Raw genomic sequence first — 26,502 nt, 5'->3', positions numbered from 1 at the left:
TACACATTCCCATTTCCACGTAGGAATTTCTGGTTGTTCGAGCAAACCAGATGGGCGTTGGTGTTCAGCTTTTACCTTAAAACAAGTCAGGCATTTAGCTACGAACATAGCAATATCCTTTTTCATACCGGGCCACCAATAAGTAATGCGCAAATCCTTGTACATCTTATCAGCGCCGGGATGAATGGAATATCGAGATTTGTGCGCTTCACTCAGGATATCAGCGCGAAGATTCACATCAAAGGGAATCCAGACGCGATTAAGATAGCAGAGAATTCCACTCAGATTGGGCACAAAATGCGCTTCCGCGCCACACGCTAACTCGGCGCGAAGGTTACCATTACTGATGGATGCGCGCTGCGCGTCACGAATGCGCGATTCAAGGTTGCTTTGGATCGGCGCGAAGTGAAGCTGCGTGCGCGGCAAGATACAGTTAAGCTGGCAGGGTTTTCGGCTGAGCGCATCGGCTACCACATTAGCCTTACCAGGATGATACCGGATCTCACAATCGTAATCGCTGATGAGTTCGTTCCATCGGCGTTGTCTCATGTTAAGTTCCTTTTGATCAAAGATATGCTGAAGGCTTTTATGGTCAGTGTAGAGGATACACTTAGTACCATAGAGGTAGTGTCTCCAGATCTTCAAGGCAAAAACAACTGCGCCTAGTTCGAGATCGTGAGTCGTATAATTCTTTTCATGAACCTTGAGTTGCCTCGATGCGTAAGCGATAACCTTGCCTCGTTGCATAAGAACACAACCGAGACCTTGGTTGGAGGCATCGCAGTACACGACAAAATCATCATTACCCTCAGGTAGCGCAAGAACAGGAGCTTCACACAACAAACGCTTGAGCGTCAGAAAGGCGGCTTCTTGCTTCGAGCCCCAAATATACGGTTTACCTTTGTGCGTTAGAGCTGTTAAAGGCAAAGCGATCTTCGAGAAGTTCGAAATAAATCGCCGGTAGTAACCAGCTAAGCCCAGAAAGGAACGGATCTCAGAAGGAGTGGTCGGCGTAATCCAGTTCTTGATTGCTTCAATTTTGGATGGGTCGACATGAATACCCATCTTGTTCACAACATGGCCAAGAAACTGTACTTCATCAGACCAGAATTCACACTTGGAGAGCTTGGCAAAGAGCTGCTCGGTTCTAAGCTTTTGCAACACCAACCGAAGATGTTGCTCATGCTCGGCCTTGGTCTTAGAATAAATCAGAACGTCATCGATAAACACAATCACGAATTTATCCAAGAAAGGCCTACACACCCGATTCATTAGATCCATGAAAACGGCGGGTGCGTTGGTTAAACCGAAGGACATGACCAAGAATTCAAAATGGCCATAACGAGTTCGAAAAGCAGTCTTCGGAACATCTTCATCGCGGATGCGCAACTGGTGATAGCCAGAGCGGAGATCAATCTTGGAAAAACAAGAGGCACCTTGGAGTTGATCAAAGAGGTCGTCAATGCGTGGTAAGGGATACCGGTTCTTAATGGTGAGTTTGTTCAACTCGCGGTAATCAATACACATGCGAAACGATCCATCTTTCTTTTTAACGAACAACACCGGAGCACCCCAGGGCGAAGAGCTAGGGCGGATGAATCCTTTAGCAGTCAACTCTTGAAGTTGGCTTGCCAATTCTTGCATCTCAGCGGGTGCAAGACGATAAGGAGATTTAGCTACGGGGGAAGCACCAGGGACAAGATCAATACGGAACTCGACTTCACGAGCGGGAGGGATACCAGGAAGATCATCAGGAAAAACTTCAGGGAAATCGCACACAACAGGGATATCGCGAAGCTTCTTCTTTTCTTCAGCAGGTTTGACCACATGGGCTAAAAATGCAATACACTTCTTCCGCATGAGTCTTTGGGCTTCGGCGCAAGACATAAGCTTAAGACCACTGGAGGGTTTTTCGCCGTAGATATGAAGATCACCATTTTCTCGAGGTATGCGAATCATCTTCTTGGCGCAAATAACTTCGGCGCGATTATGCGTAAGCCAGTCCATACCAATGATAACATCAAAGCTCCCAAGAGGCATGGGGATGAGGTCGATCAGAAAATCGTTTTCGTTAAGGTTAAGCGTGCAATCTTTAACCACTGAGTTAATTAAAACAGTTTCGCCATTAGCCAATTCAACTGGAAAATCTTCTTTTAAGTTATCGCGCGGTCGCGCAAGCTTCTGCTCAAAAGCGCGAGAGATAAAACTTCGATCGGCGCCAGTATCAAAAAGTACAGAAGCATAAAATCCGTTAAGCAAAAATGTACCATTAACTACGTCATTATTCGCTTGCGCTTGGTGCGCGGTTATGTTAAAAGCTCGTCCGCGTGTCACTTGGTTCGAAATCTGGTTCACCGGGTTCGCTTGCGTAATCTGAACTTGTAGCCTTGGGCATGCGTTCCGGAAATGACTGGGATCACCGCAGTTAAAGCACGACCTAGGTCGTGGGTTTTGGTAGGTTGGTTGAGGGTTCTGCGGGTAGACTGGTGGTGTTGGCGCAATTGGGTTGGCGGGAGGGACTCTACAGTATTCGGCAGAGTGACCAACGCGGCCACATCGGTTACATTGTCGACACGGGGTTTGGGTTGGGTGGTGAAGTCTACAGGTTGGGCAAAAGGGTTGATTTCCTGTGTAAGGTTTCTTAAGTGGCGGGGCAGGGAGTGCGGGATTGGTTAAGGCATAGTTATAGACTACAGGAGGTGTTGGGTAGGCTGTCAGTGGGTTAGGCGTGTAAACTGGAGGTTGGTAGATGGGTTGCTGGACAATGGGCGGGTTGGTAAGCGCATAGGCCTTGCGCCTGCGCTTGAGGTTGTTACGGTTTGAGGGTTCTGGTTTGGTTTCTGTTGGTTCAGGAACAGTCTTGGTGGGTTTGGTCTTTTCTGTTCCCCGCAGGAACAGGGTTCCTGCTCTGACATGGTTGTCGCTGAGCACAGCGGCCAATTCGATAGCGTCAGAGAGGGTTACTGGGTTTCTGGCCCATACAGAATCTTGAATTTCCATGGGGAGACCCCCAAGGAATTTCTCTATGGCTCGGCGGGAAGGGGTAACAAGGTGAGGGACAAGCAGGCTTAGTTCATGGAAACGCGTCGCGTACTCGCGCGCTTCACCGCTGTATTGCTTAAGATTCCAAAATTCCTCCTCTAGGCGCTTAACTTCGTTGGGAGGGCAGAATTCTCGCGTCAGAATTTCCTTGAATTCCTCCCATGTCATGCTAGAAGCAGCTTCTGCGCCACGCGCATGAGCTACTCCATTCCACCATGTAAGCGCTCTAGATTCCAGGACACTGGTAGCATACAGGGTTCGTCTGTCTGAGGGGCATTGGGTGTGGAGGAAAGTGTTTTCTATTTTCTCAAGCCACTGGAGCATCACGGTGGCTCCTTCAAGGCCTGTGAACTTTGGAGGGTTACCCGCATTAAAGGACTTAATATTGTAACCGGAGGTATTGTTTTGGCTCAAAGCTTGGGCTATTGCGGCGGCCATTTCCTGGGAACGTTGCAGCGAACGTCTGCGCGCGGCTTCTTTCTTCTTGAGATGGCGAGCTGATAGTGGAGGCATTCTATAAAAGTTTTAATTTTAGTTAATATCTTGGTTTTATCGCAAAGTATAACCTTATAAAGCTTGGTTTCGCGGAGTTAGATACTATCAAAAGTTAAAGTAAAATAAATGACCCTAAATGCAGACTTAATAAAGGTAACAAATTCGAATCAAGAATCGACAATTCATGTATCACCATGACTTTCCGAATTCCCAATTTAAAATATACGGGCAAACGAGTATTGGAGATTGACGATTCATGTATCACCATGACTTTTCAATCTTCAATATAAAATATACAAGAAAATGAGTATTGGAGGTTGACAATTCATGTATCACCATGACTTTTCAAGTCTCCAACCTCAGAACATAATCGTAAATGGAAATTTAAAATCAACTATTCATGTATCACCATGACCTTTCGGATTTTCAAATCCAACAAACGAATATGTAAGAAAAATCAATAAAAATCGAAATTCAACAAAAATCGAAATATCGCGGAATAAAACATAAAATCATATACTGCGCAAGCGCGAGCATATTCATAAATAACGAGTAATTAACAATAAGCGTGCAAACATGAGATTTCTCTCATGCGCGAGAAGGGACTCTTAGGTATTCTAGGCCGTTACGTCTAACCACCTATCCTAAAGTCGACGAGCTCTGATACCAATCTGTAACACCCCGACCAAAGGCGGATTATACATCGGGGCGCCACATATTGTTTCATTACTCGTGACACTATTGGGTGTCAATATTTAATAAATACATTCATTCGCGCACGCGCAAAGTAAACACAAGATAACATAAATCAATATATTATAAGGCAAAATATTAGAACAACAAATAACTTGTCTTGATACATTTTAATCTAGGTCCAAAATAAAGAAAACTTCCTATGTGTCCACAAGCTCCAAAACAGCTACTGCAAACCTGAACATGTGTTAAAATAAACGTCAAACACTTGCGTGTTGGTGAGAAATCAAGTTTAATATCATACATAGATAACAATAAATCTGCGCGCAACACGTGTATGTCTGGTGTTTAACAAGGGTGCAATCAGATTGTGATCAAGCCTAAATAGATCATAGCTCATAGTTCAAAGTTCAATCCGTGCTCCCAAATGAGCACAAAAACGAGAAAACATCTGTGCAAGTGTAAACAAAGAAAACCGTAAACGATAGGTCTCCCGTGTTCATCTAATGGATCCATGAAAACTTCGGAATAGGCCGAACAAAGCGGTTAATGATACACACATACAAATAAACAGCCAAGTAAACGTCCTCAACACATAGGATACTGCGCGACTAAAGTTCATAAACAAGTTTAAGACTCTAAGTTTGTATGAACACATGAACATCCCAAAACATTAAAAATAAAAAGGGATTAGGTACGAGATTACTCACTTGATAAACGATGCGGTGTAAGATAAGCAAGAACCAACTTTAAACAAGCACAAGTTAACCTATAAATAAGATTATTGTTTTAAGTCTTGATTATAAGTTAGCATAATTAGTAAGTAAATTATTATATATAATATATTACCGAAAAAGCAGGGCAGAACAGGGAGGAAGACGAAGGCAAGGAGAGAGACGGCAGAGGATCAACGGCAGAGAGCAAGGAAGAACATGAGAGATTAAGTGCTTGTGTGTGATGTGTTAGGAAAATAACATTATTATTTATAGAGAAACCCTAGGGAACACAATCCCTAGAAAAGGGGAAAAGATCTCAAAAAGCAAAAGATTCCAAAAGCAAAAGATATCAAAAGATATGGCAGCTGCAGGGGGGCAAGATAAAGCTGACAGGGAACATTAAAAAGCATGGGCGGATCAGATAAAGGTACTGGTCAAGCATGGAAAAAGCAGATCTCAAAAGATAATGTCAGTCACTTTTTCTGTCAACCAATGGGGTTGGTGCGCATGCTGCGCCAAAAGTAACTTTTCAGACATAAGATATGTCAGGTCAACAGCACAAAAGATATGATAACACAAAAGCAAACAAAACAGAAGAAAAGATAAGTCTAGCGCGAGAAAGCTGCGCGCGAGAAGGCTAAGGCGCGCCGCGGGAAGAATCACATTTCTTAGCGCGCCGCGGGAGGAACTACAATTCCTAGCGCGCCGCGGGAAGAACTATAATTCTTCGCGCGTCGAGGGATGAACTACGATTCTTAGCGCGCTGCGAGAAGAACTACGATCCTTAGCGCGTCGCGGGAAGAACTACCGTTCTTAGCGCGCTGCGAGAAGGATTACAATTCTTAGCGCGCTGCGAGAAGAGTTCGTCTCGCGTAATGCTGGAACAGATGGTCTTCACGCAGGCTTCCTTGTAAGGAGTCTGGCGCGTGGAGCTGCGCAGACAACCTTAGGCGGGAAGGACAAAGGACAAGCAAAGAGTTAGAAGAAAAGGAGGGAAACAAGGCGCAAGGGCGGGACGGCGACAGGAGGGAAAAGAAGGCGGAAAGAGAGAAGAAGAGAGACGGGACGGCGGAAAGAAAGAGAGAAGAAGAGGGACGGGACGGCGGAAAGAAAGAGAGAGAAAGAGGCGGGAAGGAAAATATATTATTATTATTAAAAGTAAAATATAAGTATAAATAAATATTAAATCATAACAGAAAGAGATCGGATCAGAGAAACGGGTACCTGGGTCGGGTCGGATCGGGTCAGATGTTACAATTTGTACATGTAAAAGTCAGTGGATAGAACAGAAAGAAGGTAGGGGACAAGTCCTATCAACTACCTGCGTAGAATAATAATATGTGTATTGATGTGAATGAATGATTGTGTGTTCGTGCGTAGAGCCTTCAGGCCTCATGCACGCGCAGCAAGTTAGAATATCAAATCTCTCTAACTTGATATGGTTTGATTACGAGTAAGAAAAGTAGGCACGGTTGGGAGCAAGTGCGTACGGGACTAGTTATAGACGAATGTCACGTTGCGTATAAATAAAGAATATGATTTAATTATAATTCAAAATTGTAAGAAAAGAAAGAAACGTCAGAACTCATTTAGCGTGTAGCTGACTTTTAGTATGCATGCATGTATTATTGATGACGTGGCAAGCTTGATGTGCATACGAGGCTATCCATAATAAAGAATAGATAGAGAAAGAAGTTGTATTATAAATGTTTTAAATTTCCGATGCAATTTGTATAGACTTCCGCTGTAACAAACTGAGTTTATGAGTAAATCCAACGCTAAAGTAGGGCGCCCGGGATTGGGGCCTTACAAAAAAAATTATAACTCAAAATATAAATAAAAAAAAGTAAAAAAACTAAAATGTTTACTCTGTTGCCCTCGTTCCATTAAAAAAAAGCACCGAGAAATCGAATTGAAACCGAAAAATCGACGAAAACAAAAAGCCAAAACCGAACCAAATCAATCGAAATCAAAAAAATTGATTAAAACGAAACTAAAAAAATTGAAACAGAACAAAAACGAAACTAAAAATGACAAAAATGAAACAGAAAACCAAAAACGAATTCGGAATCAACCAAAAAGAAACCAAAACCTAATCCGTCCTGTGTGAAAACTCGTGTTGGCTTGAAACCTTAACCGAAGCTGTTTCAATCTCAAATCTGTTTCGTGCGGAAACCTGTTCCGGTTCGAAACCTGCCACACATTTCCTTAGGACGCTAACCAATATCGACCAATTTCTTTGAATATGTCGACCCATTTTGACCAATTTTGTTAAAATCTCTTACCCAAACCAACCTATTTAATTTTTAAAACAACCCAAATTGACCTGTTTGAAATAGTTTGGGTCAAGATTGCCACCCCTATCCATCTAGTTTGTATGTATGTACCTTGTAGACAAATATGGAACCTCTACTTATTCCAAACGAGTACAAGTATTAAACATCAAAATCGTAAAATGTTGACACCGATTAGAGGTGCACAAACCGGTTTAAAACTCAAAACCGGTTTTAACCCAAACCGGTTGGGTTTGGTCAATAAAAGTCAAAACCAGTTTATGATCGGTTCGGTTCAGGTTGAAACTGGTTTCTTACCATAGTACGATTGGTTTCGGTTCGGGTTTTGATTGGTTTTTGTCTGGTTTCTGTTCGGTTAACCGGTTTTGGTGGAGAAAATTACAAACCGGTTCCCAACCTACGGTTTCAATCGGTTCCAAACCAGTTTCTATATAATCAGCTTCAAAACAATTCGGTTTCGATTCAGTTTTCGGGTAGGTTCGGTTAACCGATTTATTTGCCCAACTCTAACACGGATAAGCAATCTAAAGTTTTCAATTTCGAAGCCCGTATTATGGTTGACCTACCAATAAGCAGTTGCCACGCAATCCAGCCGACGCATGTGCCAACGCCTGCGTCTTTCTATCATTTCATTAAACAAATTTGTTAAGTTTCTTTTCTTCCGTTGTTAATCAATCTGACTGATTGAGGATCGATCAACAATGGCGGATAATAATAATAATAATAATAACATGAAGAATCCGTCGGTGAAACGGATATTACAGGAGCTCAAAGAGATGCAATCAAATCCATCTCACGATTTCATGAGTCTTCCGCTTGAGGTTTTCATTTTTCAATTCAAACGCATTTTTATTTTTAATTAATACACTTTCTTTTGCTGTTTTATTTTATGTTTATGTCTATGTGAATCTAGTATAACATGATTGATTATCTTCACTTTATGATTACTTATTGTTAGGGTTTGTGTTTTAATTGGGCTCAACAAATTAATTGTTAACACTTACCAAACGAGATTTTATGTTCGTGTTCGTTCATTAAGAAAATGAATGTGTTTACGAACACAAATAAAAATCGGCACGGCCTAAAGATTGAGACGACGTACGATATGAAAATTGAAAGCCTGTAAACGAATTGAACGAACACGAACAAGGGCGTGCTCGTGTTTGTTCATTTAACTTTAAACGAGCACGGACACTTAATTGAAGAAATATTTGTGTTCATGTTCATTTATTTAAAAAGTGAACATTTGTGCTCGTTTATGTTCGTTTGCTTTAAATCTAAACGAATATGACTGAACAAAGATAAACAAACATATATGAACAAATGTAAATGAACACAAACAAGCATAAACGAACATAAATGAAAACACTTAAAATGAACACAGATTAGCAAATATAAAACCTTTTAAGTAGATGACTCATCCGGATAATATTTAATTATTTTCTACTAAGACATAAACGAACGTAAAAAAATAGGCATAAATGAACATAAACGAACTTCCCGTCGAGCAGTTCACCAAACGTTCGGTTCGTTTGCAGGCCTATTTGTATTCGTTCATTCGTGGACGGTTCACAAATGTTTTATTTGATTTGGCTAACCGAGAATGGCCAGTGCCAACGGTTCGGTCTGGCCAGCCAGTGTCTGTTGTGTTTTATTTAACATTCATATTCGTATGATAAGTTTACATATAATACTCATATATATATTTTTGTTTTGTAGTAAACAAGTTTGCTTAAATCTATATGATAAGATTAGAAAACTCATTAAAAAGGATTAAAAGCCTTTAATAAGCAAACATAAACGAACAAAAATAACGAACATAAACGGATGTAAACGAACACAATGCTTTCGTGTTTGTCCATTTAGTTAATCGAACGAAATTTCTTGTTTGTGTTCGTTCATTTATTAAACAAACATAAACTTCCTGCCAAACAGCTCGCCGAACCGAAATTCGGTTCGTTTGCAGCCCTAGTTATCATCATGTTTATTGTGTTTTTTCTTTTTATATGAAATCAGAGTCATCGTTCTTGCAATGAGTGTAAGAGCCTGAACGAAATTTTTAAATTTAATTACTTTAAACTGTGGTTCTGTGGCCTTCAAATGTGTTATGTTGGTGGTTCTTTCCTGAAAAACCTCATTTCTTATTCGGTCCAACGCTCCAAGCTTGTGTGCCCACACATCCACCTCAGCATCCTCATCTCAACCAAGCTTTAATGTTTTTTAATAATATTCTATGGTGTTCTAAATGGGCTATATATTCTCTATGCAGGAGAATATATTTGAATGGCAATTTGCAATTAGGGGACCAAATGATACTGAATTTGAAGGAGGAATTTATCACGGGCGAATTCAATTGCCTTCGGAATACCCTTTCAAACCACCATCTTTTATGTTGCTGACGGTAATTCTTTTTTTGTTTTTTATTTCTAGTTTTTAATCAATGTTACCTTGCAAATCTTCTGTGTTTACTCATCTTAATTATTATTACAACCACATTGTCATTTGCAGCCAAACGGATGTTTTGAAACACAGACGAATATTTGCTTAAGCATATCAAATCATCATCCTGAACATTGGCAGCCATCATGGAGCGGTAAGCATATGATCTTTGACTATTCTTGGTCAAACAAGTTGTTGACCTTAAGAGACTCATTGGGTGAGTTCTACGGCTATGCATATAGTCAAACTAACTAATATCTTGACTTGCAGTTAGGACTGCTCTAACAGCACTTATTGCATTTATGCCGACAAACCCTAATGGCGCTTTGGGCTCGTTAGACTACAAGAAAGAAGAGAGGCGCGCTCTTGCAGTTAAATCTCGTGAAGCCGCCCCAAAATTTGGTTCTCCTGATCGACAAAAGCTCATTGATAAGGTCACATTAATAATCTATTTTTTTTATTCATATTGCTCTTTGACTTATTAGGTCGAACAGATATAATTTCAAATTTGATATAAAGGTCTTATTTTTTGGATAACTAGTATTTATACGTTTGACCCTTACAAGTCAATTGGTTGCAGATTCATGAGTCCATGATGAGTAAGGCACCCCCTGTTCCGCAACCTGACTCCCCGGAATTTTCAGAACCACCTCCTGCTGCCACAGAACAATTCGATGAAACTCCGGTAAGTCCCACTAACACTAACACAGAGAGAATTGAAAACGAAGACCAACAGCATGAAGGACAACATGAAGTTCCTTCAAATGAGAACCCCGAAATTGAAGGGTCAAGGGTATCAGTGTCAGGGCAGGTTGCTCAAGTAACACCTCCTGCAACTCTGAATGCACCGTCTCCTGCACCACCACAGCACCAACCCATGGCTTAGAAACCGGCTGATGACCGCCTGTTCACATGGGCGGCTGTAGGACTCGCACTTGCTATTGCTGTGCTTTTGTTGAAGAAGTTTATGAAAGCCAGTGGACATGGTGCAGTGTTCATGGGTGAATCTTGAAAAGTTTCAACATGCTGTCAACTGTACTTGGTTTATATATATTTGCTTTCACACTGGTGATAATATGTATATAATAACTTATAAAATTATTGCTATAAAGAACCCCCGAGTGTTATATAAGACTTCATATTTCAAGAATGTGGGCTTTATGTCATTCCATAGTAGACAAGGCAATCGTCTGGGTTTTCGGAACGGGAATGATCGAGGAAGAGAGGAGATTGAATAGTTTTTTCGGTTTAGAGATCCCGTGCATAGCACGTGTTCAGATTGTGCGAGTTGGAGGGTCCGGTTGAGTTGTGGATGGAGCAGTTCGAGAGGATGATGTGGGAGTGGGAGTGGGGTTGTTTGTTGATTCGGTATGTGTCTGAATTGGTGCTATGGGCTGGTTTGGGTTGTGAAACTAGGTTGAACCGGTTGTTTGTGTTTACAGAGAATAGGTTTGGAATGGTGGCTGGAGTTTGGGCTTGAGGCTGGTGTCTTGAACTCGATTCGATTTTGATTGGATTGTGGTTTTACAGAAATCGTGTTTTAGTTTATAAAAACTCAAGCTTTCGATGTAAGCCAGCCCAATATGTGACAAATCATGTTATCATATCACTACCAACCAGAAAAAAAATACGACTGCTACAAATCCAATCAAACACAAATTCAGTTTAGTGAAATCGATCAAACTCAAAAACAAATGCCGGGCCAATACTTATGGTACAAAACAAACTCATATCCGTTTTCCTAATTACAACCAAATGTCACCTGGACTTTATTTGCGACACAGTAATTTTTAACAGTTATACAGTAGTTTACTATATTTTGACAGAAAATGAAATTTTTGGATATGCTTATGCAGAACTATTAGAAGTAGTTTCAAATTCACAAGAATACACTCATCATATGTGACCAGTTTCAACATGAACCAGTTTCTGACCCGCCCACACCAACCCAAAGTACCTTTAACTTAGCCTTCTTCCTTAATCCATGTGGCCAACCTGCAAATATCAAATAGATGTTGTCACCTACCTGCTTAAAGTCTACTTGATGTAATTATTTTAAAACTTTATAACATAGCAAACTTACAACGCCAGATTCAGGCGAGTCATCATGTAACATCTTTTCCTTGTTATGAATCTATGGTAAAGAAAAACTTGAAGCTTAGACTTTAAAACATTGACTTACTTGAAGAAATAATGCTTTCTCAAGTTCGGCAACAATATCGTCCACATTTGGTCGGTGTTCTGGCTCCTCCTGTAAGCAAGAATATGCTACTTTTGAGTATATGTCAAGGGATTGCAAGGACATTTGATTCCATAAACCAGGAAGGATTATATCGTGCAGCGTATTGTTTTCATAATGATTTTTGGCCAATGGAGCTAGAAAGCTATTAGCCTCATTCTCGATATATGCTTCCCTCCTGCACAATATTTCGAATAAAACGACACCGAATGAGTAGATGTCCGACATGTGGGTCACACCTCCCGCCTTTTCAACTGATGGGTCCATATACGACGTTGGGCCTATAGGCTTACAAAGGAGGGCTGGGTGCTTGAAAAACTGTTTGATGGAATATTCAAAATAGGATAACTTGGCTTCCCAGTTCTCATCTAACAAAATTGTGCCGCTGGTGATGCTACGATGTATAATATAATAGTCACGTTCACGTCCCTCATCATGATGAAGGTAACTCAAAGCACGAGCCGCACCTATACATATCTTCAATCTTTGCTGCCATGTGAGATTCAAACTATTTAGATACCCCCTAAGACTTCCGTTGGCCTCGTACGTGCTTAAGATGATCTTCTCATCTTTCTCATTGCAAAATCCAATAATAGAGACCAGATTTGTATGCTTGAGATCAGAAAGCACCGTAACTTCAGTCCAGAACTCCAAGTCTCCCAGGCCACGGGTACGGTCTAACCTCCGTGCAGTAATATTGACCAAGTTCCCAGACCGCAAAAGTCGTCCTTTGTATACGGGTCCAAATCTATCTTGTCCGATAATGTTTTCATGGTGAAAGCTGTGGGTGGCCTTTACAACGTCTTCAAGTGGGATTTGTAAGGGAGCGCACTTGGTGATTGTTGATGCCATGTTCTGTTTATCAAGTATAAACGAGTGCAAAAACTTGGGTTACAAATATTTAAATAGCCGTAAAGAAATGCACAGATATGATTGAAGTACATGTATATTTTTTTGAAACGTTATGTTTAGGCCACCGCACTCATTAACTTTGGAGAGCACCGCTGGCCCAATCTGGCCAGACTATGTTGTTTTAACTGGGCTCACGCTGGCTTCAGAGTTTGGTTTGACTTGGGCGTTCTCCGGGAAACCATACCGCTAACTGCCACTTGACAAACGTGCTGCCATAAGAGTAAGGGCAGAACTCTCTGACTTAACATACGGTGGACTAAAACTCGCGTGGGCTCAGGATTCGAACTGGCAACCTCGCAAGAACTAGTTCAAATCCTTTATTGCCATAATCCACCAAAGTGACACACGTGGGGTTCGAATTTAAGTCTCCCACCACTAGGCCATAAGTGAGGATTCTTTATAGGAGCTATTTTTATTGTTATTTTAGAAATATTCAAAACTTGATATATTATTCGAGTATTTTACTATAAATAATAAAAAATAATAATATTTTAAAAACAATAAAAGTATACATGTTTTTTCTGAATGGCGAATTTTAGAGAATTTTTTGTGGGATTTGAACTCAAGAATCTCTCAATGTTTTAAAATTATGTCTTTATTAATGAGTCACCAACCCAATTGGTTGTGTTTTAATTAAATTGTAAAGCATAAGATGTTTGTTCTTGTCAACATGGTATAAAAATCATAAGAAACATATAAGCTGAAGTTTTGGCCTATATTATGTATATATGCATTTAAAGGAAGACGGCTATCTCTCATAAGACGATGATTAAGATGAAGTTTGATAACCAAAATCGATAAACACAAAAATAAATTTAGGTCACAAGCTCGATCCCTATAATTTTCATTACACTTGAAAATTACAAGCGCGGATATCTAACTAATCTATTAAAGCAAAATCATTTTGTCCACATGGTATCATTCTAGGGTGTCCACCTAGATGCCAACTAGATGCCATGTTACATATTATCTTTCTTATTAATGCCAAATCACCCCATACATACTATATAATATGCTCAATATTTATAGCATATTTAAACTCATTTCAAATTCGAAATTTGACCAATCTTTCAACAAACTTTTAAAGGTTTTAATACTCTTCATAATTTTAAACCCATTTCAAAATCTTTTCATAATTTTTTGAAGTTTTCAAATTAACCGATTTGATTTTAATATTGTAATTATTTCTAAATTAATTAGTCCAATTAATAAAATTATTATTTATATATAAATATGACTTTTGCATTTCATTAAATTTATATGATGTTAAATATATATATATATATATATATATATATATATATATATATTAAGTTTTAAATATATTCCATCCGTATGTAACACGGGTACTATCCTAGTATATACTAATTTAGATTTAAAAACCTAACTAGACTAGATTACAAAAACACATTATATTCAAATTATAATTAGTACAAACAAATCTATATAAATAATTAATAAATAAATTCCTTGTTGTCCAAGTCATTAGCTTGACTTATTCACCAATAATTTATTTCTTGTTAACCAAGTTATGGGCTCAACCTGATAAACATGAACCAACCTATCATAGGCTCAATGAGTTGCTCAACGGAAATTTCGCCAACATAAGAAACAAAACCGAAACTTATACTTGTAGGCAGGGCCGTCTCCGAGAACTATGAAAATTTTTTGGGCAGAAGACGAAAAAAATTTGGTCCCTAAATTAGTTAAGTATTAAGAATACATATTCTTTTTTTTTTTTCCAAAAAAATATGTATAATAAAAAAATTGTACCAATCAGGGTGTCAGGCCGGGTCGGTTAACCATCCGCCCCTGCCTCATAGCTGGCCTTGCTTGTAGGGGTTGCTTGGTTGGTGTTAACAGTGATGATGGGAGTCGATAACAAAAATTTGAAGCTTATGCTTTAAAACATCGACTTACTTGAAGGGTTAATGCATTCTCAAGTTCAGCAACAATATAGTACATATCTCGGCGTTGTGACAGGTCCTCCTCCAAGCAAGAATATGCCGCTCTTGAGAATAAAAGGAGGGATTGCGGGAATATTTGATCCCATAGACCTGGAAGGATTATGTGCTGCAGCGTATCGTTTTCATAATGATGTTTGGCCAATGGAGCTAGAAACATATTAGCCTCGCCATGAATATATGCTTCCCTCCCACACAATATTTCGAATAAAACAACACCGAATGAGTAAATGTCTGACTTGTAGGTCACAACTCCCGTGTTTTCAGTTGTTGGTTCCATATACCCCATTACGCCTATAGGTTCATAAAGGCGGAATTGTTCCTTGTAAAATTGTTTGGCCGAATATTCAAAACTGGATAACTTTGCTTCCCAGTTCTCGTCTAATAAGATTGTGCTGCTATTGATGATACGATGTATAATATAGTAATCACGCTCACCGTCCCTAATCATGATGAAGGTAACTCAAAGCACGAGCCACGCCTATACATATCTTCAATCTTTGCTGCCATGTGAGATTCGAACTATTTAGATACCCCCTAAGACTTCCGTTGGCCTCGTACGTGCTTAAGATGATCTTCTCATCTTTCTCATTGCAAAATCCAATAATAGAGCCCAGATTTGTATGCTTGAGATCAGAAAGCACCGTAACTTCAGTCCAGAACTCCAAGTCTCCTAGTCCACGTTTACGGTCTAACCTCCGTGCAGTAATATTGACCAAGTTTCTGAACCGCAAGAGTTGTCCTTTGTATAAGTGTCCCAATCTATCTTGTCCGATAATGTTTTTATGATGAAAGTTGTTGGTGGCCTTTATAACGTCTTCAAGTGGGATTTTAAACGAAGCGCACTTGGTGATCGATGATGCCATGTTCTGTTTAAAAAGTAGGAAGGAGGAAAACAGTAGAATTAGATACCGAATGAGTTTCTGTTCAAGCTAAAATATGAATGAAGTTTTTAACTGTAATACACAATGTTTGTTCTTGTCTTAAAAGGATTAATGGTATAAAAAGTTACCCTAAATATTTTTATGTCATCAAATACATTTATTAAAGTTTTGGTTATACTATATGCAATTTAAGGAACACCCAGTGACGGATCCAGAAATCTTAGTCAAGGGGTGCCAAAAATGGTCAACCTAGAATGGGTCAAGTAAAAATGGGTAACTAAAACAGGTCAACCCAAATTGGATCGAATAAGAAAAATTACATTAAATAAACCACATATAGAAATGTAAGCAAACAAATTTAATCAACACATAATAGATAAAATATATATCACAATTAACAAAAACATTTCCATATTTATCATAGCTCAAATCTCTTACTATACTGATAAAAAATTACAAAGTTAAATAATCTAGAACTAAAAAAAGGAAATGATATTATGAATATCTCATATTTGATCTAATTTTCATAATGGTCCAATTAAACTCAAGAACTTTTCACTGTAAATAACTAATTAATAAAGTGGTTAGACAGTTAAGTAATCTGGGCTTAATTGCTATTTTGTGAAAAGCAAAATTAAACTTATGTTTGACAAGTTGAGCTCAGAAAGTTGGGTTTGGGACACTAGAAAAAAGTACGAACTTGAGGGGATGCCTACGCTCCCCCTGACCCAACACTGAATCCGCCCCTGGGACCACTGGTAGCTAGCTAGCTATCATAAAACTAGAACTATTACTTACTTGAAGTTCCAATGCATTTTTAAGTTTCCTTAAAACTGCTTTCATTGTTGGTCGCTTCTCTCTTTCAGATTGTAGGCATTGGTAGGCAATCTCTTGAAATGTAGTTAATGATTCTGGTGATATTTGTTCCCGTATATGCTCGAACACCACCTTATCATGCTGTCCCTCTTCAAACTTGCTCTTAATGAAATCAGGTAGGTAGCGACCCTCATCATGTTTGACTGCAAATGTTGATTTCCCACACAAGATCTCAAATAAAACCACACCAAATGAATAAATATCAGATTCCATGGTTAGGTATCTTGAATTTTGGTAAACAGGGTCAATGTATCCTGGTGTACCACACCAATGATCGATGACATAGTCACCTTCACGAGTTAATGGACTAATTAAGGAAAGCCCAAAATCAGCAAGTTTTCCTTTCCAGTCATTGCTTACTAGAATATTTTCGGTTTTGATGTCCCTATGTATCACCTTAGCTTGTTTTCCAACACCTCCATGAAGGAAATCCAATGCCCTTGCAACGTCAATGCATATGTTCAGTCGTTTAATCCATGTAAGAGATGCATTGTTCAAATGCTGGTCAAGACTTCCACCGGACGCGTACTCATAAACAATGATTTTTTCACTCTTTTCATTACAATAGCCTACAAGACCAATGACATTCTCGTGTTTATAATTCAAAAGAATTTCGAGTTCATTTAAGAATTGTGCTTCCCCTTGATCAGACCCTTTATCCAACTTCTTTGCAACAATGGTTTTAAAACCATCACCATCTCGAAGTTGCCCTCTATAGACTTTCCCAAATCCGCCTTTGCCAATGCGGTCGTTGAAGTTTTGGGTTGCCTCTTCTATGTCTTCAAGTGAAATTCTGGGATTTTCCTTGTTATTTTTCTGTCACCCATGAGAGTGAGAAAAATAATTTGATCGGTAAAATACAATTTGGTTTTAAAATGGTCTTATATAAATCAGTGTATGGTATGTATAACAATATAAATTGTTAAAAGACTACAAAATGGTGAGAGAATTAGAGCTAAGCACGGTTCGGTTTTTAGGTAAAACCGAAACCGAAACCGAAGTCCTCGGTTTTTTTAATATACAAACCGTTCAGTTTCGGTTTTCAGTTTTTCGGTTTTTTTCAGTTTCGGTTCGGTTATAGTCCGGTTTTTTTTTTCCAATTATGTGTAAACATTGCAAAAAATTTTGAAAATGAAGATGATGACGTTAAGCTTGTAAGAATGTATTTGAGTACCACAAATATATTAAATACAAAAAACAAATATAGACACATGTTGCGTGGAATCATACGAATAAAAAGTTGCTAGAGTAGTAAAGTTTAAAATTTAATAAAGTTCTTAATAAAAAAACAATAAAAGTTTAGTCATAATCTTCATTCATCATCTTATTCATCTTCAAAGTTTAGTCTCAGTTTTCATCATCTTCATCACCATCAAACGGTTCGGTTTTATTCGGTTTATAAAAATGGAAAACCGAACCGAAACTGAAAATTCGGTTTTTCAAAAATACAAAAAATTAACCATCGGTTAATGCTTCGGTTCGGTTTTTTCGGTTTTCAGCTCACCCTTAGAGAGAATAGTGATTCGGTGGCTTAATTAATTAATTAATTGTTGGAGTTAAGGTGATGCAAGCCAGTAAAGAAAAACTTTTAAGTGTATAATTTAAAACATTGACTTACTTGATGAAGTAATGATTTCTCAAGTTCCTGGACAACTTCTTTCATTGTTGGACGAAGTCTAAGTGTTCCTAGAATACAATTATTTGCAATTCTAGTAAATGTCTCTAAAGAATCCTTATTGGGTCCTCTACTTAGAAAGAAATTGTTTTCACATTCTTCTTCCTTTATTGCAGGATCTATCATGTTCTCTAGTTTTCCCGTGTTAAAGCCGTTTCTAACCACACCGACCAGCCCTTCGCTACTCTCATTGAGATAAGTTGGGTCATTTAATGCCCTCCCACATAGAATTTGAAGCATAAGCACTCCAAAACCATAAACATCTGTTTTTCTATTTACCAAACCTAACTTCTTATTTTCTGGATCCCAAGCGTACATCGGGCCACATCTATCGAGTACAAGAATTTCTTTTTCTCGAATTGAATACTGGAATACACCGAACCCAAAGTGAATAATCTTTGGTACCCAATTCTCGTCCAACCCAATCGATCTGCTACATATACCACGGTTTATTAACATCATTTCCTCTTCCATTTCATAGTGAATGTACCTTAGTGCGCATGCAACATCAATGCAGATTTTCAAACGTTCTTCCCAAGTAAAAATACGACTCTTGTTGCTCCTGTTTCCAAAATAGTTACCAAGGGGTCCATTAGAAACATCGTCAATGAGAAGGATCATCTCAGAACCTTCATCACAAAATCCAAGCAGAGTTACTATGTTCGGATGCTTAATACTGCTAAGCATTTCAATTTCTCTATAAAACCTTGCTTTGTCATACCCTTCGCCAGAAGAGATGCGTTTTACAGCTCCACTGTTGGGGTTTTCTTTATCAAAATATTTGAGTGCAACTCTGTACAAACTAGAGGAAGCGTCTATTGAAATCATGCGATCTCGCGAAAAATTATCGGTTGCCTCTTTAATATCACAGAGACCAATCCTCAAGTGTTCAAACTTCTTCTGCAAATATGCGACATATATGATGAGAACGCAATTGAGTGTTAAATATTACAAAATTAAAATAGCATAAAACTTGATTATTTAACTATTCCTAAAAGAATTTAAATAATCAAGTTTTATGTTATTTTGGTGTTATGGGTTTTGTTAATTTATTATAACATCTTAGGTTTGTTAAAAGTGCTAGAAACTAGTGCTCTCAGGGTGGGTTGGTTGTTTATTTGCTTTTGCTTATGTACTCCTTGGTTGTCCTTTATCTTCTAGCCAGAGGTTCACTGTTCTTTCTATATAAAATTGCATTGCCTTTCATATTAAAAAAGTTACTTCAATGTTTATTTAGCATAGTTATACTTAGATTTCATCAAATCCTTTAATTTCTAATTCAACGGACAGATTCTATCTCCTCTAAAAACACTTTGTGGTGTGCTTTCAACTGCATTTCTTGAATGTTCCTTTGCCACCAATTAAAATTAGAGCGACGAAAGAAAAGAAAAAAGAAGGATCTTACCGGAATATTTTCATGAGTCAACTGAGGTTCCAATGTATTCTCAAGTTTATTCACAACTTGGACGTCAATATCTGGGCCTTGTACTTGATCCTCCTCCTTTAAGCAATAATAATGCGAGAGGGAAATAAGTGACTAAAATTACGAAGAAAACCAACAAGACTACCAATAGGGATGAATAATATTAACAGAAAAATAATTATCGTGTGTGTGTATATATATTACCTGATTTACTTGAAAATCTAATGCTTTCTCAAGCTCCTTGATGACGTCTTCCATTGTTGGACGTTGGTTTTGAGATTTTGCCACACACTGTTTTGCAATTTTAATAAATGTTTTTATAGAATCCTTATTAGGTCCTGTATACATAATACAGTTTTTTTCACGAGTCTCTTCCAATATTATAGAATCTATCTTGTCCTCTATTGTCACAAAAGCCAGCCCCTCATTATTCTCATTTTTGTAAATTGGGTCGTCGGCCTTCTTCCCACACAAAATTTCAAACAAAACTACTCCAAAACTATAAACTTCTGATTCCCTTTTTATCTTCATAGTGTTGTATGATTTTGGGTCTGCATAAAATCTTTGGAAATAATAACTTTTCGCATGGATGCCTTCATTAACTTGATTTGGAGGGAGGAATATAGAGAACCCAAACTCAACTATCTTTGCCCTCCAGTTTTCGTCCAACCCAATGTTGTAGCTGCATAAATCGCGATGTATTATAATCTTTTTGTCTTCCATCTCAGAATGAAGGTAATTTATTGCTTTTGCGACATCAATGCATATTCTCAGACGTTTTTCCCAACTCAAAGTACGGCGCGAGTCGTAGACCTCATCTCTCAAATAATAATCAAGGTATAAATTATCAACATTGTCGGTGACAAGGATCATTTCATCACTTTCAACACTAAATCCAAGTATAGTAGCTATGTTGCTATGCTTAACACTCGAAAGCATTTCAATTTCCGTGAAAAAGTAATCTTCTCGATCAGCATAAATAGCATCCATGCGTTTTATAACTACGGTGCTGCTACTCTTGGATGGTTCGCCTTCATTTTTCCCGTCTACAAATGGAGAATTTTTGTTATTAAAATGATCGAGTTTTGCACTGTACAAGATACAAAATCCCGTATTCTTGATTATGTATGTCTTTGAAAAATTGTCCGTGGCTAATTTTATATCATTAAGGCGAATCTCCAAGTGTTTCAGTTTCTTAACCTGTAAAATGTGACGAGGGGAAAAGAGAGTTACAAATTAACCAATTTACAAAAGTGAGAAGAAAGTTGAAAAGAAGAAAATCAAAATGATCTCTCATCTAACTGCTGCTGCTACTTCTACTGCTCCTTTTGATGCTGTTGTCTTTGCTTGTTATTTTTGATAGTTACTCGCTCAAAATCTGGTTGTCTATGGTATTGTCAATATATTATTCTTTGCTCAAAGGTTTACCGTGTGGAAGAGAATAAAGTTTCTTGATATGTTATTAAATATATTATTTATATTTTGTATAACGTTAAGTATATACATGAAATAATAAAGATTCATGTATTTAATATAACGCTTTATGCAATGTGTTATAAATGTATATTAGACCACCCATAGTGGGGCATCATCCCCATCCAGTGAGCCCCATACCGTCGGTAACACCGCTCCCGGATGTTATGGGCGTTCGCCGTTTCCCACATAGCGCTGGTAGGGGGAAAGGAGTGGAAGATGATTGGTGGGCTTGTTATTATTATTATTATTATTATTTTTGATAAAATATAATAATAAAATAATAATTAGGTAATGATTTGAAGGGGCTCCATCCATTACACCCATTTTAGCCATAAGCCACTATGATGGTGTGACGTCACATGACACATAACGCCTTCATAGGAGCTCCATCCACTACACATGATCTTAAAAGGCATGAGTTGACGATAGAGCCAAAGTGATTGGTCCATGGTGGCCTCACGTGATTGATTGACTATTTTTTTTATTTTGTTTTCTTTCATTGCCTTAACTTTTTTTGGGTTTATTTCTGGTGCCGTAACCTGGCACTAGAGGTGCACAAAAAACCCGAAACCGAACCCGAAAAAAAACCCGGAATCGGTTTTTTTTAAACCCGGGTTTTTTATACCTGAACCCGACCCTATCCGTAGGGTACGGATAGGGTATGACTTTCAATGCTGAAACCCGAACCCGAACCCGTATCTGATATAAACCCGATAATACCCGAAACTCGGTTCTAGTTATACCCGAAACCCGGTTCTAGTTATACCCGAAACCCGGGTTTTTTGCATACCCGAACCGGGTTTTTTTGCATACCCGAACTGGATTTTTTTGCATACCTAATATTAGTATTTGTGCACATGTGTCTGTGTGACGCTTGACAATGGTTATGTGGCTACCCACAGATCTATAGCCGTTCTTCAATGGATCTTTTTTGAAGCACATATTTGATATAAATATTTTGTTTAGAGCAACGTCTTTTGATATATCAAACAACAATTTAAAACACATAAAATATATGTTTTTTTATATCATTGTTTAGTTATTTACATATGTTTGAATGAACTTTGAAGTTTGTATGCAAAACAATGAAGTTATAATAAAAAACAAAGTAGGCCTGTTAACAGAAGAATGCTGCAGAAAATTGGTTTTTTTAATATCTAGAAATAGAGTATTCAAATACCCGAAAAATGGGTTTTCTCAATACCCGAAAATAGGGTATTCAAATACCCGGGTATTGAAAACCCGGTTCAATACCCGACCCGGACCCGGTACATAGGGTATGGTTTTTCATGCCAATACCCGGACCCAAACCCGACCTGGTTATTACTAAATACTAATACCCCATACCCGTACCCGGTTCCATACCCGAGCCCAATTTTTTTTAATACCCGATTTGTGCACCTCTACCTAGCACCAGTCAAATTCACTTCAACCAGTAGCCGCACCGGATGGACTTTCAAAGATTTCTATTATATCTTATCTTAATATATAACAAGTATATTTACTCACGCGTTGTGGCATAGTGGATTAAATGCACTACATGTTACAACTCTACTGCATGTTATGGCGGGAAGTCGATCAATATTGTTTCAACTCATTGTGGTAAAAGTTTTGTGACATAAATTTCATTATCGAAGTTGAGGGGCCAAAGTGAAACTTAAGTCAAGGGACTAAAAAGTTTATATATGAAACTTTTGTGTCAAAATTCGAATAAAACAACCTTTGCAATGAAAGTTGGGGCCACAAAGTAATTAGTTGAAAGTATTGTGGCAAAGTTATAAGAAACTAAAGTTATATATATTAAAATGCAAGTGGAGAAGTTTGAAGCTTTCAACTTTGATCACGAAAAGTTTAGAAGGCAAATTGAAAAGTTTTGGTGGCCAAAGTTGGAAATTTCAAACTTTCTTACTTGCCTTTTAATATAGGAATATTGGTTTTAAATAATCTCAACTATGCTTTATAGGCAAATAATAGTCCCAAACTTCATTCTTTGTTGGTGATGGTCCCAACTAAAAATGTATATTTTTTTTACCAATGATCCGCGACTAACAGAGTTAACATCCTTTAATATATTGGCAAATAATAGTCCCAACTTCATTCTTGTGCCTTTTTATTGTATTATATTATTCAAATTTGTTATATTTTGTGATCTATTGTGTCTTTTTTTAATTATCATTACGTTTTTTTGCTTATTTTCGTCATTGTGTATTTTTCGTCTTTTTTAACGTGAAAGACTATTGAAACATTTTAGTTTTTTTTTTCATTTTTTATTTGTATTTATGATTTTTTTGTAATTTTTTTATCACAATTCTTTCTCACACTTCTCATTTTTATCTCCTTTTGCAGTTTAACCTTTTCCATCAAACATATATTTGCCTTTAAAAAAGTTTGAAAAATAAAACTCACCTTAAAAAAGTTTGTGGCAAAAGTTTGAGAAATGAAACTTCATCACTTGCCTTTTTATCTTACTATACTATTAAAACGAAACTATGTGAATACATGACATCATTCTAGCCTGTCCACAAAGGATGACATATGAACTCTTACCAATCTTAACAACTATTTAATCAAGTAATTTAAATTAGAATTAAAGTTAAATATGCTTTAATATGTTTATTTGTTTGTCATTCTATCCATAATTAGCCAGCTAATAACGTGAATGTAACATCTATTCTTAATTACTTATAATTTACCAAATTATGTTACTAAATAGCCGATATAGAAAATCAAAAGGCATTTCACCATATAAGACAATCGACATTGATAAGCTATTCCTCTATTTTCAAGTTTTTTTTTCAATATATATATATATATATATATATATATATATATTATCAATATTATATTTTAATTACTCGACCAATAACTTCCATTATAATATATCATTTCATTGTATTTTGTAACTTAATGTTTTTCAATATTATATTTTAATTACTCATATGAATTTTTACGTCTAACGATTATATGATATTCTAATCTTATACACCTAATAATAAATTTACTAGCAAATTCGTTAAATTGTTAAATAGTGAATCTGCGAAATTCTTATAACTTTCTATTCATCAAATTTATTCAACTACAAAAAATATATATATATATATATATTTATGCAAAATCATCTTTACACATAAATTCATAATTTTATATTTATTCAAAAAAGCAATCATATATGTTTACCTGACGAATTTATTAATTTTCGTCCGTGTACCACTAACCTGGTATATAACAATTAAATTTTTTGTAAACCTTAATTTTACATTATTTGTTATTTATAATATTTAAATATTCCTTATTTATAATTTCACCAGTTAGTGATGACATCTAATTAACATGTAAATTTCCATATAACCAATTGGTTATACTTAAGAGGTTAATTTGGGTTTGAGCTTAATAGGCATCATATCTTAAATAGACTTTTTAAATTCGTCTCCTAACTGGTTAATCACATGTACTGTTTAGTTTTTTAATTTAAAAATTAATAATATATGCTCCTAAAGTCCTAAACCTAAAGTCATACTTACACATGGCGTTTCACTCATGCCTCTCAAAACCTGATATCATTATATTTTCAGTGGACGACATGAGTTGCTTCCATGTTTTTTTGGTCCGAAGTATGTTATGAATTTGTGTTTTTTTGTTTCAAATATGTTATGAATATATATTAATTAAGACTTTTATGTTTGTTTTGAAAATTTTTGTTTTATTACACAGGTATAGTTCAGTGTGTTTTTAAACATGTCCCTTAATTGGTCTTAACATATATGTTAGCCATGTTCGTGTTTGAAAAAATGACACGATTAATTATCTTGTCGTGTTCATATTTAGTATCACATGTCATCGTGTCTTATCGTGTCGTATCTGACATGTTTTGACAACCCTATTATTAAAAAATAAAAAAAAAACAACTTACAAACTTTTCACGTCGTGTCTGAGCTGCCATTGCTTTCTCAAGTTTAGCAAAAATAGAGTCCATATCTGGACGGTGTGAAGGCTTCTCCTCTAAGCAAGAATATGCTGCTTCTGAGTATAAGAGGAGAGATTGCTGGGACATTTGATTACATAGACCAGGTTGGATTATATCCTTCAACGTTTTGTTTTCATAATGATATTTGGCCAGTGGATCCAGAAACTTATTATCCTCACTCCGAATATATGCTTTTCTGCCACACAATAGTTCGAACAAAACGATACCGAATGAGTAGAGGTCCGACTTGTTGGTCACACCTCCCGCCTCTACGGTTGCTGGATCCATATACCCAATTGTGCCAATAGGCTCAGAAAGGACGAGCCGATTCATTTGTTGTACCGAGTGTTTGATAGAAATTTCAAAACCGGATAGCTTGGCTTCCAAGTTTTCGTCCACTAAGATCGTGGAGCTGTTGATGAAACGATGCAGAACACCACGATTAGAATGAAGGTAGGTCAACGCACGAGCTGCGCCTACACATATATTCAATCTTTGTGTCCATGTGAGGTTCGGGCTGTCTAGAAACTGCTCTAGACTTCCGTTGGGCTCATATGTGGTTACGATGATCTTCTCATTGTCCTCTTCACAAAATCCAATAATAGAGACTATATTTGCATGCTTGAGATCAGAAAGCATTGAAACTTCGGTCATGAACTCGAAGTTTCGTTGGCGACGCTTATGGTCTGACCTCCGGGCTGCAATCTTCATCGACGTCCCGTTCCACAAGAGTTGTCCTTGGTAAGCGGGTCCAAAATCACCGTGTCCGATTTTGTTATCCGGATGAAAGTTGTTGGTGGCGTTTAGTATTGCATCAAGTGGGATTTTTAAGTGAGGAAACCTTTCTGATGCCATTATCAAGTACTAGAAATTATGATAGGAGTGCAAAAACAATGGAAGTTACAAATGAATGAGAAACAGATAATAAGATCTAAGATACATGAGCAACCATTTAATATATATACTCTTTTTTCCAATTCCCATTACTTAAATAACCTTAATTAATTGAATGAATTATGGGGTGTTTAACAGCTGTCAGCGTACATATAAATGAATTATGAATGTCAACTTGCAGTTGTTAGAATATCATAATAATCTCTCCATCGATACCATTTTGTCAATACTTCTAGCTTCAATATAAAATAAAATACCTAATATATATATAGGTAAACTGATGATCTGTAATCATTTAAAGATAAAAAAGTAAAATATAATTTTTATATAAACTACAGTTTAGAAAAAATAATGAGATGTATGTTCAACGAAAAGGACCGTATGCAAACAAATCCAGTTTGAATATCATCATAAATCTTTTACCTAACTCGAGAACGTACCAAGATGTTGCGCGCATGGTAAAATAACATACATATATACAAACATATTGGGAATTCTAAATCTTACTATACTAAT

The 26,502-nt window shown here is 37.2% G+C and overlaps 2 protein-coding genes and 1 pseudogene across 3 annotated transcripts; 1 reads left to right on the top strand and 2 right to left on the bottom strand.

Annotated features, from left to right (window-relative positions):
* Nucleotides 1-7,927: 7,927 nt before the first annotated feature.
* Nucleotides 7,928-10,940, top strand: LOC143547586 (ubiquitin-conjugating enzyme E2 32-like; annotated as a pseudogene). Its single transcript, XR_013137796.1, has 5 exons — nucleotides 7,928-8,061; nucleotides 9,510-9,641; nucleotides 9,749-9,833; nucleotides 9,950-10,113; nucleotides 10,260-10,940. The product of XR_013137796.1 is annotated as a ubiquitin-conjugating enzyme E2 32-like (transcript).
* A 927-nt stretch (nucleotides 10,941-11,867) lies between these two features.
* LOC143547634 (uncharacterized) lies at nucleotides 11,868-19,130 on the bottom strand. The gene is made up of 4 exons (XM_077039016.1): nucleotides 18,173-19,130; nucleotides 16,477-17,370; nucleotides 14,751-15,663; nucleotides 11,868-12,773 (listed from the first exon to the last, which is right to left on the bottom strand). The coding sequence occupies exons 1-3, from the start codon at nucleotides 19,055-19,057 to the stop codon at nucleotides 15,238-15,240; spliced, it is 2,205 nt and encodes a 734-aa protein (XP_076895131.1). The 5' UTR covers nucleotides 19,058-19,130; the 3' UTR covers nucleotides 11,868-12,773; nucleotides 14,751-15,237.
* A 378-nt stretch (nucleotides 19,131-19,508) lies between these two features.
* LOC143547607 (uncharacterized) lies at nucleotides 19,509-25,950 on the bottom strand. The gene is made up of 3 exons (XM_077038993.1): nucleotides 25,039-25,950; nucleotides 19,857-20,852; nucleotides 19,509-19,766 (listed from the first exon to the last, which is right to left on the bottom strand). Exons 1-3 carry the CDS (start codon nucleotides 25,945-25,947, stop codon nucleotides 19,509-19,511), a joined length of 2,163 nt encoding a protein of 720 aa, XP_076895108.1. The 5' UTR covers nucleotides 25,948-25,950.
* Nucleotides 25,951-26,502: the final 552 nt, after the last annotated feature.

Source organism: Bidens hawaiensis, unplaced genomic scaffold (assembly GCF_021521415.1).
Source record: "Bidens hawaiensis isolate Kalapana, Puna unplaced genomic scaffold, B.hawaiensis_p1.1 tig00014763_1, whole genome shotgun sequence".
NCBI classification, from domain to species: Eukaryota; Viridiplantae; Streptophyta; class Magnoliopsida; order Asterales; family Asteraceae; genus Bidens; species Bidens hawaiensis.
Note: the sequence above shows the minus strand (reverse complement) of the source record. Positions and strands in the feature narration are given on the sequence as shown.